General features: G+C 44.3%; 1 protein-coding gene across 1 annotated transcript; it reads right to left on the bottom strand.

Moving 5' to 3' along the window:
* Nucleotides 1-12,587: 12,587 nt before the first annotated feature.
* On the bottom strand, nt 12,588-17,389 carry LOC135315614 (uncharacterized). Its single transcript, XM_064464857.1, has 6 exons — nt 17,194-17,389; nt 16,798-16,877; nt 15,213-15,327; nt 14,382-14,488; nt 14,028-14,142; nt 12,588-13,196 (listed from the first exon to the last, which is right to left on the bottom strand). Exons 1-6 carry the CDS (start codon nt 17,258-17,260, stop codon nt 13,009-13,011), a joined length of 672 nt encoding a protein of 223 aa, XP_064320927.1. The 5' UTR covers nt 17,261-17,389; the 3' UTR covers nt 12,588-13,008.
* Between the last annotated feature and the right edge of the window lie 300 nt (nt 17,390-17,689).

The raw sequence follows: 17,689 nt of genomic DNA, 5'->3' as shown, positions 1-17,689 counted from the left end.
ACGCGCTTTTTACTCTATATACTGTAGCAGCCTGACTGTAGGTGTGATTTTTCAAATGTTTAAATAAAGCTCCGTTTGCAAGGTGTGGGTGGGTTGTTGAACACGCATAATTGCAAGAGTTGGGTGTACGAACCTCTTGGATCTGCAATAACCTTAGGGGTATCAGCCCTCATGCTCTGAAGGCTACATGCACTACTCATTAAATAGCTCACATTCTGACTAGTTATTATTATCAGATTATTCACTTCTGAGTAAGATTATTTACAAGGAAAGCCCAAGTGGTTTCCTGGCAAAAAAAAAAAGGGGCCCTCATTTTTCACAAGTGACTGTCTCCTAAAGCAGCTTGTGCATGTGTGAACAGCCAGCTATTGTTTTGCCGATCCTGAGCAAACTGTGGTCCAGGCAGAACTGCTTCATCCTTTCTTTGAAAAGATTGTGCCACTTTAAGAACACCAAGTGGGAGGTGACAGAGGCACCACTGTGCAAACAAGTGCCTGTGCACACTGCCTCTCTCACCTGAGCCTTGCACAGGTGAGGGGACGCTGCCCTTCCCCTCCCTGGTTTGTCCGGCAGGTCGAACGCTGCCACTTCTAACACGAACTCACTCCCCGACAGCAGGGGATGGACGCCCAGACAAAGTGAGATAAATCTCAAGGCTTACAAGACACCCGAGAAGGTAAGAGTGGAGTGGGTGGAAAAGAGCTGAGTGGCTGCGGGACCACTCAAACTTTAGAGAAAGCCAGAAGTTATTCCAGGTAGTCGAGAAAGATGCAAGCATTCAACTCAAATTCAACCATTTACTGACCTTCCTGCAAAAATAAGGGATAGCTAAATTATTTCTAATTTGGTTACAAGGCTGTCAGCAGGGAAGGGATGAAGAGGAAAACACAGAGTAGCTATTCATGTAAACTATTTTTAGTTCACTAACATCAATATTTTGCTAAAAGGTTTTAGAGTTATGTCTGCAGGTGCACTGTGTAAGGCAATCCTTTTTCTTCTAAAGTTAGACGGTCAGCTTGTATAGGTTTATTCAGAAGTGTTTGAAGTCTAAATACTTCAGAACAGGAAAAGTCTATTTGACTTACAGGTGTAATTAACCCCTCTCTGCAATACACTCAGGAGTCAGAAAACTAACAAACATATGCCAGGAGCTCTAAGATAACACAAAAAGCCACCTTATTGGATGAAATAAAGTCAGAATTTACATGTCCAGAAAAAGTGATGTGTGTATACTTTAAACAACAGCAGAGAAACCTCTGTTGCTTTTTAAGTTTCATTGTAGTTACCTGCTTACTTTGGAAGTGAGGTGAAACATACTGCAACTAAAAGCATGATCAACAAAATCCCAGCAGGGTTGCTATACTACTTTTGTATTATTAAATATGCTCTGTCTTCATCGTACCTTTCTTTTTAAGATCTCCCATATTTGATACATCTGATTTCTGCATCCAAACATCATATTACTTTTAAAGTTCTTTAAGCTAGATTTGTATCCTGTAGTGACTTTACTCACAGAAAGCACAGGCAGGTTTACTTAACAGTTGTCAGACTAAACTACAGCATGCTTTCAAAAGGCTGAAATCCTTTTAAAAACAAATACTGAAATATTTATCATTAGCACTTTATTCAGTTGTTACTTGTAGAGGAGACATTTATAAAACAAGCAAATTCAGTGATATTTCTTTTACTGTTTTGATTCTGACCATTTTTGTAACACCCTTTTGGTTTGAAAGGTTTGGCCCTCTAGGGATCGCAGCAGTGTTCTAGATCATTCTGAGGTTTTACATAGCTGAAATACAGCATTTTCTCCAGGGTACTAAACTCAAGGATTTGATTTCTGCTTATTACAGGAGTTTCAAATGACACTTTTAACTTGCAGTAGTACTTTTCTTGATCATCACCCACCTTTCAAGTCAGTTACTGTGCAAGAAATGCAGGTCTCGGAACTTTTCACTTTCCTACTGTTTGCTACCTCTCCTTTTAACATACAGTCACAGAAGTGGCATAGGAATTCACCTTTCTGCAGTTGCCCACTGTTACAAGGCACACTATGGACATTGCAGCAGTGAAGACCTCTGCAGAAAACTAGTCTAGACATGTGCAATTATCTTTAAATATTAATAGGAAGCTGGCAGTTATGTTGGAGAACAAGTACACAGTAACACTTGTTTTCCCTACTTGAAGGCTAAAGATTTCAATCACTGAGTGGAACAGGAAGCAGAACAAGTTCATTGCTGTTGCTGGTTTAGCCCTTTTGACTTGTTCTTGTACATGCCTGGGAGACGAGGTGTTCACACCTCTGCAAAATAGGAAGTGTTTTGCAGCTCCAGTTGTGCTAAAGCAACTGAGAACCATCTGTGCATTTAACTGGGCAGCTCTCACATCTAGATAATAAAACCCCTCCCCACATAAAGAGCTATAAGCCCTGTTTTTATCAGATAGTAGAAATTCAATATCACGTACCTGGGTTTATCTGATATACTTAGCATATTTTAGTGGAATTGCTGACCTGATAAAATATCAAAAATGATAGCGTAAAAAGATAACTAATGTTCAGTCATTTCAGATTTTATGTTTTTGTCCTATGTATGTCTTCAACATTTCAGATATGTTTTTGTTTAGTACTATTGATTGTGGGTTTTTTCATCCAATCTCCCTATGTTAAGCTCCACCAGGCAAATTAGTGACTGAGCACAGCTACTTGATTACACAAAGATAAGCCTGTGACCAAAGTATTCCCAAAAGTGCTAATACAACCACGTTATGAAGTTCTTTTGTACTGTCTGCTCTAGCTTCAGTCCGTTTCAGTCATAGTGACAATCCAGGCTTATACTGAATAGGACCTGCTTTTGGGGATGAGAAGGAACGGATCGAGTCTCACTTCAGTATTACTGAATATTACAGTGTATTCAGTAACACTGCAGCCTAGAGGTCTTGTAGAAAACTTGTCCTGGCTGATTGGTCTTCCTTAAAGCCACAATAATTTTCTTTGATGTAGAAACAGTTTTTGCTTTTCTCTCCTCCTCCCTCCTCCACCCCCCCCACCACCCCCCACCTCCCCCCCCGCCAATGTGGAAGAGGCTAAACAAATTGTGATTACTTGACAAGGTACATGATAATGACCGGTGCCCTGCTACCTGCTTCAGGGACAGCAGCAAAACCAAGCCTCCCAGTATGTGTTTCCAGCCAGGTCTTTGCAAATGATACTGCTGAGATCCGTATGCCTACATTTGTCACTATTTTCTTCCCTATGAGAACATCTGAGGTAGAACCTGACGCTGTTGCCAAGAGTGTCAGGTAACATAGAAATAAAAATCTCAGAGCAGACCACCCAGCACAAAATTAAACACCAAATTCACCTGTCTGGACATTAGTCAAGGGTCTAATTTCCTTGATGTGCTTCCATAAATGCTCAGACACACAAGCCTATAAGCAAGTGTCAGCCTGGGGCACGTTTATGCTTGCTTTACAAGTATTTTGCAGCAAGCTTTTTACTTAGTAAGACCAGCACCAAATAGTTCACCAGTGGGGAATTTTTTCTGTTGCAGGCACCGATGTTCTCACCTGCCTGAAGTCAGCCAGCTCCAGAAATCATTTAGGAGTCACAGGATTTACACAGAATCAGTTCTTTCCAAAAGCATGTAAATATGACCGTAAGCCTGAAATGCTGTGCTGGGGAGATGAAAGAATTGCAGCTCTTCTGTTGGAGCTGAAGATGAGAAATGCAAACAGTCTTTGCCCACACTTCTTGTTTGCCTCCTACTCAGTGACTGTTTTGCTCGCAGGGGCTTTTGATTGACATTAAGTGATGTAGTTATTAATCAGAAGATCCTGATAGAAACAAGAGGAAAACTACTCAATTGGCTGATATGAAACAGAACTTGCAGACTTTGATCCATTCTGCCTTTTGGTGGCTGCACTTACAGGCTCCCAAAGGATTTTTTAAACTTGTTTTTCTGTTCCCAGACATTAGTCAGCATTAAGTACTAGATTTGTGACTTTTCCAAGTAGAGAAAAAATTACATGATAGTCAATTATTCTGAAGTTTGGAGGAGGACAAATTATATAAATAGGTGCCAATTCAGATACCAGATCATCTTTCTGCCCCATGCAAAAAGATCTTCAGAGGAGCCATAACTGAGAGCAAGTAACAGACTGGGAGGCCACCACCTCCCACAAGCATCTCGCTGAGGGACCTTCTCGTGTTACAATGACCCCTATAAGCTGTCTAAAAGCTTTACACTACTGTAGACTGCAAATCAGCCTTTTTTTTTGCATAACAGTATTGCTACCTTTGGCATTTGGCCTCATCATACATTGAGGAAGTTTAGCTTCCCCCCCTCCAAGTTGTGATTGGGGCGTAAATACATCTGGTTCTCATCAGGCTTTCCCTACTGTAAGTTCTCTAAAATCAAAAGATATTAGTGAGTGACTTGGAGAAAAAAACTGCAAGATTATCAGAGAAAAAACCTGACGTTTTAACATAGGTTCATTACAGCTAGAATCAGAGATTACATTCAACACAGCAATGCCTGCAGCAGGCAAGACAAGAACTCTTCAGTAGTTTCAGCTGGTGAGGAAAGATTGGGGTAGATTCCTTGCAAGGCAGAAGCCACAAGGCAGGTGTCTCAGCTGCACCCTGCCCATCCACTTCACTGGAAGAGAGCAGCCCATGCCAAAGAGTAAATCACCCTGTCTGCCCATATGTGTTTTTGCTTTTTCCTGTTAATCAGAAGGCTTCATATCAAATGGCCTAACAGTATATTCTGGCTTTTCTGTATCGCAGCAGGCTGTAGGCTGGCAGACAAGTACACCAGCTAAATATGCTAGTCTTGTTTCCTGCTTATATGGTCCTCTGCAGCAGTCATATGCCATGATCTTAAAGATATTACAATTTATAAATGGATCTGTGCTAAGATAAGGGGAGCAGTGAAGCAATCCACAATCTAAGACATCCATTTTTACCAGGCCTATGTTAGATTGCATTAAACATATGCATTTAATGAGACATGCCAGCATCTTTCCAGAAATATGTACCAAGGTTAGTTTTGTTTTCTGTGGAGGGTATAAGGATAGAATTGCAATTTTTTCTAAGAAAGGATTCTGTCCACTGTGCTAAGATGACCCCTTCTTTAACATCCAGAAAGGTCTTCCATCAACTCTCGTTCAGAGAAAAAACTTTAATTTTGTGTATCTTTAGACAAATCTGAAATGAAACACTGGAAATGGAAGTTAGAACCAGAAATCACACTTCCCTAACAGGCCTCTTTTCTGCCCTCCCCAAACACCTTCATTGTTGTTTACTTCTGTAAAGAAGCATTCCTTTATTGCCTTCAGCTCCAAACCTTGCCAAAGCCTTTACTCTTCTACCCAGCTGTTAAATTTAGGGGATAGATCATCCATCACTGCAAAATACTTTGTGGTTTAGAGACCAGATTTGATATGCTCACACATTCACCGATAAGCTTTTTAGTTGAGATAAACTTGCAAAGCTCCTGTAACAGCGTGCATTTATTCTGAAAGAGATACTACTGCTTTTGTATTTCCTAGAACTATGTTTTGGTTGACTGCAGTTTTGATTCATTCTTACCCTCCCATAATCAAACCTTAGAGGTTTAGAAAGTTGGCAGGGATACTGGCTGTTTGGAAAGATTATTTAACCACACACATCCTGTGTGCAAACACTGTCAATATGAGAAACACCTCATTAACTGAGCAGCAGTCCCAGATCTTCATCACATCACAGCTGTGCTGCATGAAACACAGGTAAGCAACATTTAGAAGGGTCACTGAGTCACAGCCTCCAGCCTGGGTACCTGCTGATTGCACAGCACCACGGTTTAGCAGACTCCCTTCTCAGCGCACCTATTTCTATTTGGGGTGGATTCTGCTGTCATGAATGTACCCTATTTACGATGTATCTTACAGAACATTATGTAATACAATAATCCTGATGTATGACATGACCCTTTTGTCGTATAGGCGTAGTTACGAAGTCGCTGATGTATTCAGTCCCCGAGAGACCAAAGCAAGCTGCTTACACAGCCCTGGGCTGTGCAGCACTCGCTCACATACAAGCTAAGAGTCCAAAGCCTTAAAACACAAGAACATGAGTGCAGGAAAAGCACAGGATAAGTAGGTGAAGGACAAATTAATAGTTTCGGGACATTATATAAGGCTTACTCTCAGTTATTAGCCCTCAGCAACTTTTCTAGCTAAAGCCTCTGTAGTCAAACAACTCCAAGAGGTGAACATGGCCCTTGGCAGAAGAACTGCTGCTCTTCACAGCCTTGACTCCTTGAAGCTCTCTCCACACTATCACAGACCTTCCCATTACTTACCAGCTGCTTCTGCAATGTCACCCTCACCATTGTTTTCTGACTGCAAAGCATTTCAGCTCCTCAGAAGGGCCAAGGCAGACACCCAGCAATGCCTCCCCATGAGAGCTTCCCCCCACAGACACAAGTAGGGTTGTTTTGCCCAACCTTTGTTTTGCTCCTGATGGTGCAACAGCCAGGACAACCATCCCTTATCCAAGCATAGTGACATGTCATCTTCACCAAGGGATGAAGCAGAGGGGTGCCTTCCCCATGGTGCCTCTACTGTCTGTGTGCTCAAGCACCCCTCACCTTCCTCACCTCAAACCAGAGGGTTTACTTTCTCAGCAGGGGAAGAGAACAGAGCCTGCCTTCATCCTCAGCATCCAGGGTGCCTTAGGGCCTCTACTTACACAACACAGTATAAAGTTCAGCTAAAGTTTGTTTCATGGAAGTTAACTGGTGTGACCTTCCCTGGCAGCCAGGACTTAAGCAAAGGGGCAATGCTCTGCTCCCATCCTCACCAGATCAGGCTGCTGGGGGAGAGGTGGGTGCTCTCACTGGCTTTTTCTTTCCCTTAGCCAAGTGCTGGTGAGGGACCAATAGAGCAGAAAATGGGGACAGGGGATTTCCCAAGCAAACTATGGCTGAATAACTGCTTGCAACAAACTGAAAGAGGGGAATGAGGAAGAGAATGAAATAACAAACAACAAGAATTTAAATTAAAGCTGGGAAAGGAAGCAAAAGTACCAGTCCAACAGAAGAAGACAAGAGACCACAAAGCATGTCAGAAATTAAGATATTTGAAGGAATTCATTGATAGACAAAGAAAATTGAATTAGAGGACAAGAGGCCCACATCTCATATTCCCAGAGCAGCAATGAAGTAGCACAAGACAGCTCCCTGAGGGCAAACATCCCTTTTCCCACTGCCTCTCCTGGTGCGAGCAGCCTCACGCTTACCTTCAGCCACCAACAGCAGAGAAAGAAGAAAAAATTAAAAGTGCCACAGGAAAAGTCAGAATATTGCATAGCCTAACAAGCTCTAGAGCACAGCCCCCAACAGTCAGAGCTGCAGGCTGGTCTGAGCAGAGGAAAAACAAGCAAAACCAAGTAGCTATTTTATAGCTTAGGTGACACTGGACACAGAGCACAGCCAGCTGCAGGGAACAAACCTGGTGGGCAGCATTCCAGCACCAGCGACCATCCTGCTGCAGGTATGTGGCTTATCCGTCAGGGAGGCAGCAGCCATGAGCACGCTCCGGGCTCTGAGCCAGGGCAGCTTCACCCACATCCTCCATACTTTTCCCCAGTTTGCAAGACTTGACATTAATCTATTGTTAAAACTTGACACAACCTTGCGAGAGCTGAGGTTTCTGGAAAGGTCTCAGCACTGCTGCAAGGCAGACGTTGACCCTGGACAGGCATGACTAAGCCTGGAGAGAGAACATGTTTCTCACTATTAAGGTCTGTCTTACTCTCAAAATAAAAAAACTAAAGGCTGAACCGGTACCTCAATAGCAAGAGAAGGTAAATGGACAAGAGAGGTTGGCACCAGAAAGCCAAGGTGTGACTAAGTAGCACAGTCCAGTTCATTTAGCAGCTAAGAACAACTCTATCTAGAGTCTACCTAGCAGTTTGCTAGCCTTCATTAAGGAATATCATTACCTAAATCCTCCAGGATTTGTTACTAGACATCTGCTGCTTCTCCTCACAGCCTACAACCAAAAAAAAAAAATAGCTATTTTAACACTGTTAAGCCAGGTACAAATTTGCCAGCAGCTCTCTAGCTTCCCAGTAGTATTCTTCTAGATTTTTTTCTACTCTTTCCAAATAAGCATATTCTGTCAACCCTGTTTCAACCTTCTCCTTCTCATAAGAGTCAGGATTTAGAGACAGAAGCCCATTATACCTCTCCCTCTGAAAAAGCAATGGACAAACCTGATCTCTGGTGAAATCTAGGCCAAATTCCCAGGCTGAAGGCAGCACCACAGCCCCGCAGGAAACCTTCTTACTGCTAGGGCACAGGAGTAAGAGACTGAGGGGGAAGAAAGCCTGCTCACTCCTGGCCACCACTTTTTAGACGTTCACCCCCAATTGGCATCGTTATGGCTTTCAGGTGTGAGGCTCCTGTGCTGAAGGAATTGCATTGAGTCCTTGATTAACCAGGACACACCTGTTAACAGGCCTGGCTCCTTGTCTCAAAACCAACAGGATTTGACTCCTTCCTGCCTACTCTACACATACTATTGTGCAAAACTAAAGACTTGAGACTTGCTAGCTCTGCTTCTACTTTGCACATACACCCCACTGCCTGACTGTTCATATGTGTTTGATTAAACCATTTCACATAGAAATCAGTTTTCAACAGCTTTAACAGTTTCATTAAAATACATCTGTAGTCATTCTCAAAGCACATAATGCTTTACTGAGTGTCCATTGAAACCCTCTGGCAAGCAAGAAGTTTTTAAAGCCTACTTTATAAGGGGGAAAAAAAGAGGTAAAACACACATTCTGACAGCAGATAACTTACATCTCCCTGTTCTTTCCATCGTATCCTTTTATTCTCAGCTTTAACTTTGGCACATCAGTGTAATAATCATTTTGTGTAACGATCCTTGGAGGGAGAGGCCCTTTTAAAATATCAAAATTTTAAAGAGAAGATGACAAAGGCTTGCCAAGAGTCAGGAAAGGCATTTCAGGATGGACATGGTGTCTTACACTAGCATCAGCAACGGCAACTGAGCCAAAAGGGAAAGGCAGGAGGATGCTCCACAGAGGCTCTCGAGGGGACAGAGCGAGGGAGCAGGAGCTCTCCTGGGCCCTGCAGCCAGGGAAAACGCATGTGTTCTTCAAGATGAGAAAATAATAGGCAAAAGAAGCTGATAGTGCTCTGCTGAGTAAAACAAACACATTATACAGTTGTGATGCCTATTTGCAAGAAAGTAATGCAGTGTATTTTTTGCTTTATCGCTTCAGACTCTTGACATGGAGGAAAGCGCGGTGGAAACAATCCTGGCCCCATGGGAAATACTGCTGGTCATTTTTGCTGCAGTGCTGATAATGAGTTTTCTCATGTTCCTGCCCCCCGCTGCGGTGGTGATCTGGCGAATGAAGCGCGTGCCGCCGATCTCGCTGCATGGCTCCGTGTGAGCTGGCCCCGGTACACGCTGTAACGCCACCGAGCCCTTGCAAGGACGGGTCAGAATGACACCGTCAGGATCACTGATACTGCCTAGGCTCCATCCAAAAGCCGTGGGATTCCAACTCTATTGCTGCTACGTTCCTGTGAAAAGAGAACACGTATAATTTTGTTTTCATGTACTACAGCTCTCAGCACTTTGCCTTCCATTTTTTGGCTTCGTTGTAATTACTGCTGCTGTTGGCTTAGTTCCTGGGCTGTCGACTTCTCTTGCATTATAATGGACTGAAGAGAAGACTGAAAGGGAAGCGAGCATAATACAGCATTCTATTCCCTTAACTAATACCAAGAAAGCCTGCCTTTCTACAGTTACACTGTAAATATTACCAAAGCCTTTAGCTGAGACGACTGACAGTTATGCAGGTGGACGTATCAAAAGCACATAGCATGTGCTGGGGAGGCAGTGGTTTAGTCTGGTTGTGCTGTGGAACCTAAAACAACCCAACAGAGAATGGTGCAATAAGTCAGTATCTTGTGCTTCTTTTGTCTCATCTGAAAACTTACTGGCTGAAAATTATTTTCATTTCTTTCCTTCTATATGAATTTTCCTCTCTCTGCCAACTCCGAGTGCCCTCCCCATCCTGGGGTTAGAGCAGGAGAGATGGTCCGATGCTCAGACACGCCTGGCTAGACACTAACTCAAAGTGAATGCAAACACACAGCAACTATTTGCCTGGGTTGTGGTGGGTTTTTTTTTTTTTTTGGTCTTGTAGTATTTTTTTACACATTACACAACTTTACTCTGGGAAATAATGCAAGTTTAGTTTTTAACTGTGTCATATAGGCTTATTGGTTCAACTTCTCTTTCTCATATTTAAGTTATAACTTGGATGGTGGGAATAGAACAAAACTTCGCTGAAAGTTTATGGAAAAAAAACCCCACAACCCAATTTCCAGCTTAATATCAAATTCATGCCACAAAATTAAAGCTTTCCAGCCTAATTCTTCCACATGATGGCATGCTTATTAGCAGGATCTCTGATGCATGGATTTAGCAGTTTCTGTTAGTTTACAAGAGGAAACAGTTTGATTTCCTCATGAAATCCAACACTGGGTTTCTTTTCTTTTGTTGGTTGGTTTGTAAAGTCGCTAGAATAGCTTAATATAACGCAGAGAAAAATGGTTTTTAGCACCAGTAGGGAAATGATACTGGAAAGTTCTCAGTGATTCAGATATTTTATTTGAGCATTAACTGATAATGAATTGCCTGGAAATGAAAGACTCAAATACATTATATTTTTATTTGATGAGAGATTATTTTTTTGCCAGAAATAAAAAAAAAAGAAACCAAATAACCCACCAGTGGTTGAAAAACCATTGCTTTCTTTAAGACTACATCACTTTTGTCTCCATCACAATGACTTAAGTTACTGCCTCATTGTTTATAAGCAGCCAAGGCAGCCAACTCACCCCTTTGTTGGTTTAATTGTCTGCTACACTCATAGTCATATGACTGTCTGGTTCTAGGCCCAAAAGCAAATGATGGGTTTCTTGGCTTGTAATGACTGGATTCTGAGTCTGAAAGACAGTGTGTAATTTTATATATTCGAATCACTTAACTGATTGATGAGGTAAAGGTCAATTAGACATCACACACCACGCGGCTATGCTGTCTGCGTCTGAGACATTCACAGGAATAGGGAAAAGGTAAAGAGAAAGGAAACACAAACAGATGAGCTGGCTGTCTTCAGATCTACGGCTGCAGTGTTTGCTCAACAGAAGAAAATTAAAAACAAAACCCCAAGCATGGATTCCACTAAAAACCATGCAAGCAGTGGCTAAGCTTTTTGTTTAGATTTCATGATAATTCACGTTCACATCTGTTCTGTAGCTACAGCTCCACAAATAAACTGGACCTCCAATGCTATGTTGTCTTTGGTCTTCACTTACACCAAGTGCCAGGTGGACAATGGTCTGGGCTTTCTGCTCCTTACACTGCTTTCTTACACTGTGGCTTTGATTTTTCAGCGTACACGCCCATACACAGGGTGGGGGTGTAAGAGAGCGACCTCACAGAGGGAAGGGGGTTAGAGCACAAACAAGTTTTTATACTTCATGAGAAGAATCAATGGCAGGAGAATCATGTTGATAGTCGTTCGTGTTTAAAGCTGTCGCAAATTCAGATGACCAGCTAAATTTTTGCTAAGTCTGGTAACAGCCAAACCTGCCCCAGTTTGGAGATAGAATGAAGAGGGAAAAAAATGGGGAGGATGACTAGCCAGAAGCTGTGGAAGCGCTGAGCTAGGACCAGCAGCTACCCTGGCACTACGGTGCTGGGACCAGAACATCTCAGCCGGTCAGCCCTGCCCTGCGTCCAGAGAGAGGTCCAAAGTCCTGTAGCTCTGCCCAGGTATGGCCCGTTCCAACTCTACTACCGATCAGACCTCGTTGCTTTTGTACTTTCCCTCCAAAGCGAAGCCATCGCTTGTGGCAACCAGCGCCTCTGGCTAAGGGAGCCCTCGCAGGGCGCGTGCCGCATACGCCCGGGGTGGCGGGGAAGTGGGAGCGCAGAAGAGCACTTGCAGCCCCAGAGCCCACTGCCTGGGCACAGCTGTTCTTGGGGCAAACCAAGGGTCAATAGGCCTTTTTTTCCAGAACCACTTTGATTTTGCCCCACAGGGCCTGAACAGAGGCGGCTGAAGCTGAGCCAGGGCACGCTAACCAGAGCGCTTCTCATGAAAGCCCCTCAACATCTGTCTGCTACATATTTTTTTTTTTTGGCAGAGAAAACGATGTAAATATCTGCTAGTTTAGGGCAATGCCAGTTCTCATGTTTTGTACTGGACCACGATGTTACATTTTTCCTGCCGGTTTGCCTGACTACAACAAGATACTTTTTGACTCCTAGAAGTGCACTGAAGTATACCTAAAGGTTATGTCTTTCTGTCGGAATTGCTCTAGATGACAAGTACAGGAGAAACCTCTGAGCCGTCCCACCAGCAAACTGCAGTGCTTCAAGTTTGTGGCTCATGCAAAACACAGCACCTTGAACAGCTGTATGTATAGCCTGATTTAACCCCCAATCAAGCAGGCGCATGAATAAAGAATTATACCCCTGCAGCCAGGAACTGTTGTGACTTGCATGGCTTTAATAGTCAGCAGAGCAACAACAGTGATTAACTGGCAACTGTAAAAGCAACTAAAATATGGCCCTTTCTCAGTAAAAATGACCGCTGACAGAAGATGATTTATTGTGTTTAAGTAATGACTGCATCCATTAAACAACGCTAAGTCTTATTTAATTCCAGCTAGACAAATTTAAGCCATAAAAGTGATCTTCTTTGTTTGAAACACCTCTGCCATGAGCTATGTGATTAGGTTCAGCCTATATAACGCTACCCAAGAGCTGAGGTCAAATTATGACTATGATCTTTAGTCCTTCAACTAATTATAAGTAGTATGTTTACATGTCTCAGCAATGATTTCACTGCTCTGCTTCTCATGTCAAATTGCAGCTGGCTGGTTGGTCTGTGGCAGAAGCATTTTGGCGCTAGTACCCACAGATGATACAATCAGCCTCCTTGTCACGGTTGGAGCCATCGATGCCTTGCTTATCAAGCTCTTCAACGAAGGTGTTTAGCTGCTCTGTCTGAGTTTTAGTGAAGGCTAATGTGCGCAGACAGGTGCTGTTCATGGGGAAATAGGCAGATTTAGCTCCACTGATGGCGCTGTCAGAGGCTGGAAAGAACAAAGGTAACAACAACAACAACAAAAGGTGAATTAGCTTAGATTTGTCCTGATCTTTAAACAAGCCTCAATATTCCCATTTTCCAGACTAAAGATTTCAATGGTTGCTTTTGGTAAGCCTTGGGAAACAACTGCTCCAGCAACAAGGCACTCTCAACAGTAAATTCTTGTCCATTAACCACAGGAGAGCTAGGCTGGCACATTTGTGTATGTATACGCACATTTAGTTTTAAATTAAGGCAATAACAACGGAGTCAGCCAGCCTGCTTCAGGTCACAGGTTGCTCACTGGATGCAATGGGAGCAGTCTTAAAATGTTAATGTGGCACTGGCTTTGCCCTTGGACTGCCACATGAAAAAGGCAGCACTGCTGGCTGGGGTCCGGCTGCTGGGGGTTGTATGTACAGAACAGTGAATGGTGACGGTATTGGCCATTTTTGCTGAGGTTCTTCAAGTAGTAGTGCGAGATAAGCAGCAGTTTTATGTCCTACTGCTGCCTGTCCAGCGGGTCACACAGCCCTTGTGTAATGGAGGGTTTGTGTTAACATGATACCTATTTACTGCTTTAAAAAGGGAAAAAGTGCATCACCCACAAACACTGCATACCTGTCGCATTTGCTCATGCAAGCTGAAATAGCAATGCTCACCAGCCCAGGCCTTCATGGTAGCTGTAAAGCTAATATGATGGCTGGGTCAGCAGCTTGCCTGCTCGCACAACGTCACACATACCGATATAAAAGAACCTTTTCTTTCCTCCTGGTTTTTAAACAAACCAGACGAAGCCTTCCACCCCTGTGACCAGATGTATTTGAGAAATACTCACGGTTACAAACAGCCAGTTCCTTTCCGCCAATAATCTGCGTTGTCCAGGAAAACCCAGTAGCATTGCCACATACTTCATATAGCCTGCTTTTTCTGAGGAACTGAAAGTCATAACCCTTGGGAAACAAGGACGGGGAAGAAAAACAAACAAAACAAACAGTGTCTTAGGCTACATCATGGTAACCGTAAGATGAAGAAACATTCAGCCAGTGAAGGTCAATACAAACACTAAACCCTCTCCCTGCCCTGAAGGAGAAAAAAAAGTATAACAAGGAAAACTGTGCATTTCACAATGAAAACTTGTAAATTCATGAATAGAGCCAGCCATAGAGCAGCAGTTACCCATGAATATTACCTGGTTGCACATGGGTTTGCAGTACTGAGTATTGTCAATGATGACACACACCAGCCCGCCGTTTCTAGGGGCTACTGGGAGTGGGCACGGAGGTAGCTGCTTGCAAACTTTTGAGTGGATTGAAACAAAAAAAAAAAAGAGAGAGTGGGAAAACAGCTTGTCAGTGTGAACGTGAGTATAAAAGTGTCCCCCTTCCCAAGCAAACCATAGGCATGCTTATTGACCTGGGTATGGGTCAGAAGTCCCAAAGATTTTACTTTGTCAAAATAAGCATTTTTTTTTTCTTTGTTTAAAATGTCTTTTTTCTGTTTTTGGCAACACCCAATTTTTCCATCACTCGTCACTGTGACAGCAAAGTCCCCATCAGACCCAGTTACACTTTCAAAGTGGCTCAAAGTGGCATTTGCATTCACAGCACCAATATTCAGTACTAGTGCGGCCAAAAATATCCAAATATTTCTTGGAAAAAAAAATGACTGACGTGCCCGTTCCCAGACACCAGAGAGACTCTTGCTGGAGGGCAGAGCAGGCCCGGCCGCCTCAGCGACTGCGCGGCTGCTCAGCGTCGGCGCCTGGGCTGCGGGGACGGTGGGGCCCTGCGCGTTGGTGCCGCTCTGCCCCCCGGGAGCCTGCCAGCACAGCGGTTAAGCACCCCCGCTTTCTGGCCTGGTGCTGAGCCGGCTGTTGTCGGATTTCCCCTCATCCCCCAACCAAGAAATGCAGCCGCTTAGCTCATGCTGACTGTAGGGAAAATATTTTTCTTAGTGCTTCGCCGCTGCCACGCTGTCCAGCGCCCAGCAGAGCGGCGCAGCCGGCCGGGAGGCGCCTCACATTGCTGCTGAGCGGGGCGCAGGGAACCCAGCGCTTCTTGCAGTGTCCAGACAAGGAAATTGATTGAAGCTTTTTCACCCTTGGTGACCATGTCACGAAAGCATTCTGAATGTTTCTGTGGAGTTAGAGGAGAAAAGGGCTAAGCTGAGGAGGAAAGGCCTTGGAATGAATGGATGAAAGTAGGAAAATATTTTTCCTTTTTTTTTTTTTTTTAATGCAGAACAAGACCCATCTTGAAAAATTATATCGTTTTAAGCAACACTAATTTCCTCACAATGTCATTAGAAGAAATCTGGAAACGTTTTTGAAAACAGGCTAAATAGGGTTTTTCCATTGCATTGAATTCAAGAGGGAGGACTGGCATGGGTTGGAGGTTTGGGTTTTTTTTTTTTCCCCCCATATATGAAAAAGTGCCTTTGTGAACAACTGTATGCATCTTCTTTCTATACAAAACATTGGTTTGTTATTCTTATCTTCTCAATGCTGCCCTCTCACAGACTTTGCATGTGAGTTTCTATGTAAAAATATATATTTGTGAATGTTTGTAAACAGAGACGTCCCTGGGTGTTTTTATCTATCCATATCTCTGTACGCCTTTAAACAGCTTTCAGTCCATACGTGTGTGCCTATGCACATATGTGGTTAGTGCAGAGCTGTGGTGAACTCCACAGCCAGCTCACAAGTGTGCGCCGTCATTGTAACAGACACCGATTACTTTGAACTTACACAGGTGCAAGAAAAACAGCAAGTGCAATTTTCAGCAGCAGCTGCTGAAGCAGGAGCCAGCTGCGGCCAACTCTGCTTCTCGGGCTGAAGCTTTCAGAAACATTGTTGAACGTGCTGGGGATCAGTCATACAAAGAAAATAATAGCATCCAAATCTCGGGAGGGGGGAAGCCTCCTCGGCAAGTGCCGCCCTCAGCCCTCCCCGCCCTGTGTGAGGAGAACGGCGCTCCAGGCAGCCGCTCGCGCTGTGCGCTCGTCCGCGGCCCCGCTGCCACCCATCAGTGCCGCGGGGCTGGCTTACAGACGGGTGTCTCAACCATGTGTGAAAAATGTCTTTGCAGGCCCTGCCCTGGTATTTTTTTTTTTTTTTTTCCATTTCTACCATCTTCAAGGGTGTCTGTCACGCCCTAACCCATAGAACACAGGGGCACTAATTTGTAAAACAGGCTCTCAGTTGGCTGGTTTTACTTGCATTTAAAATATTTAGCGCTTTATATTTGGCAGTGGGATTGAAAACAACGTTATGCGTGTGAGGCAAGACCCATAACTGTTTATGTTCAAGCTACTTCGTATATCTGGAACAAAGCAAAACTAGAAAATACAACGACAAGGACTTTTTTGGCTAGCGTTAGCAGGGCCAAAGACATTGCAGGTCAAAAGACGCTGGTCTGTTTTTGCTCTTCCACCTCGCTCCCCTCCCCACCATGCCCTTTTGTTCCGGGGCAGGCATTGCCCGAGCGCTACGCCAGCTGCGCTTGCCCAGCCGCACAGGCCCACGCGTGGGGCCCTGCTCCCAGCACCACCGACCGAAGGCGTGCGCAAAGCGCGGCCTGGCACGGCCGACGCAGCCAACTTCTTACCCCAAGACGCTCAGTCAGATCTTCTACGGTTCCAGTTGTGCATTCGCTTGGGTGGGCAGAAGCGCTGATTTCAGTAAAACCTAAAAGGCGAACGGACGCAGGTACGTAGGTCGTTAATAATCCCTCACATGAACAAACCCCAAATACCACTTAACAGTACTTGGTTTTGGGAATCGTGCCACTATGCTGCAGTCCTAGCACTACCTTGTATACCCGAGGCAATCAGAGCTTAAATGAGAATAACCTGTGCCAATATCGATTTAGCCTAAACAGTTAGCAATCTGATTGACTGTTCCTGCCACCCAGGGCTGGGTTCCCAAGTGGGATGCTTCATATCTCTAAGACAGCCACTATTTAGATAATTGTTAGTCATATTGAAAAATGGCAACAACTTACCTGCAAGAAACACTGCCAAACTTATAAAAAACAGTGTTTTCCAGAGTGGGCAGGAGCTGGACAGCATTTTTTTCCCTGCAGGAGACCAGGGGCTAGTTACTTGGTGCCTGTGGATCCTAAGAGCTGAGGCACTGGAGTAAGGCACAGAGCTGATGGCTGTGGGTCACCGGTTGTTTACAGGGTGCCCCGCTCCAAGGCAGTGCTGTGATAAGGCATTAGCATCAGATGGGGGAACGCACATATTGCCCAACTTGCTGGGAAGCCAGTGGGGAGTTTGCCAGTGTGGTTTAGGGAGGGCAAGGTCGCGCATTACCTTACTGAGGCGGTCTGGCTTCCCTGCTGCTGCCAACCCCACCGGGAAATTTTCAGATTAATTGGTTTACTGTAAACATGTTTAGTGTATGAGCACTCTGTCATGTTCTTGCTCTCACTCTCTCCCCCCCCGCCCCCCGACCCTTCCTTTTGTCTGGGTCTGCCTGTCTGTCTTGCTCACACA

Source organism: Phalacrocorax carbo, chromosome 13, assembly GCF_963921805.1.
Source record: "Phalacrocorax carbo chromosome 13, bPhaCar2.1, whole genome shotgun sequence".
Taxonomy (NCBI): domain Eukaryota; kingdom Metazoa; phylum Chordata; class Aves; order Suliformes; family Phalacrocoracidae; genus Phalacrocorax; species Phalacrocorax carbo.
This window is presented reverse-complemented; position numbering and strand designations above follow the sequence as displayed.

Bases quoted from the DNA above. Each gene is read 5' to 3' on its own strand.
- LOC135315614 (XM_064464857.1), bottom strand. From the start codon at position 17,260: ATGCTGTCCAGCTCCTGCCCACTCTGGAAAACACTGTTTTTTATAAGT. The intron at 16,878-17,193 runs GTAAGTTGTTGC...TTCGCCTTTTAG, and splicing joins TTTGGCAGTGTTTCTTGCAG to GTTTTACTGAAATCAGCGCT. The intron at 14,489-15,212 runs GTGAGGCGCCTC...TCCACTCAAAAG, and splicing joins GCGCCCCGCTCAGCAGCAAT to TTTGCAAGCAGCTACCTCCG.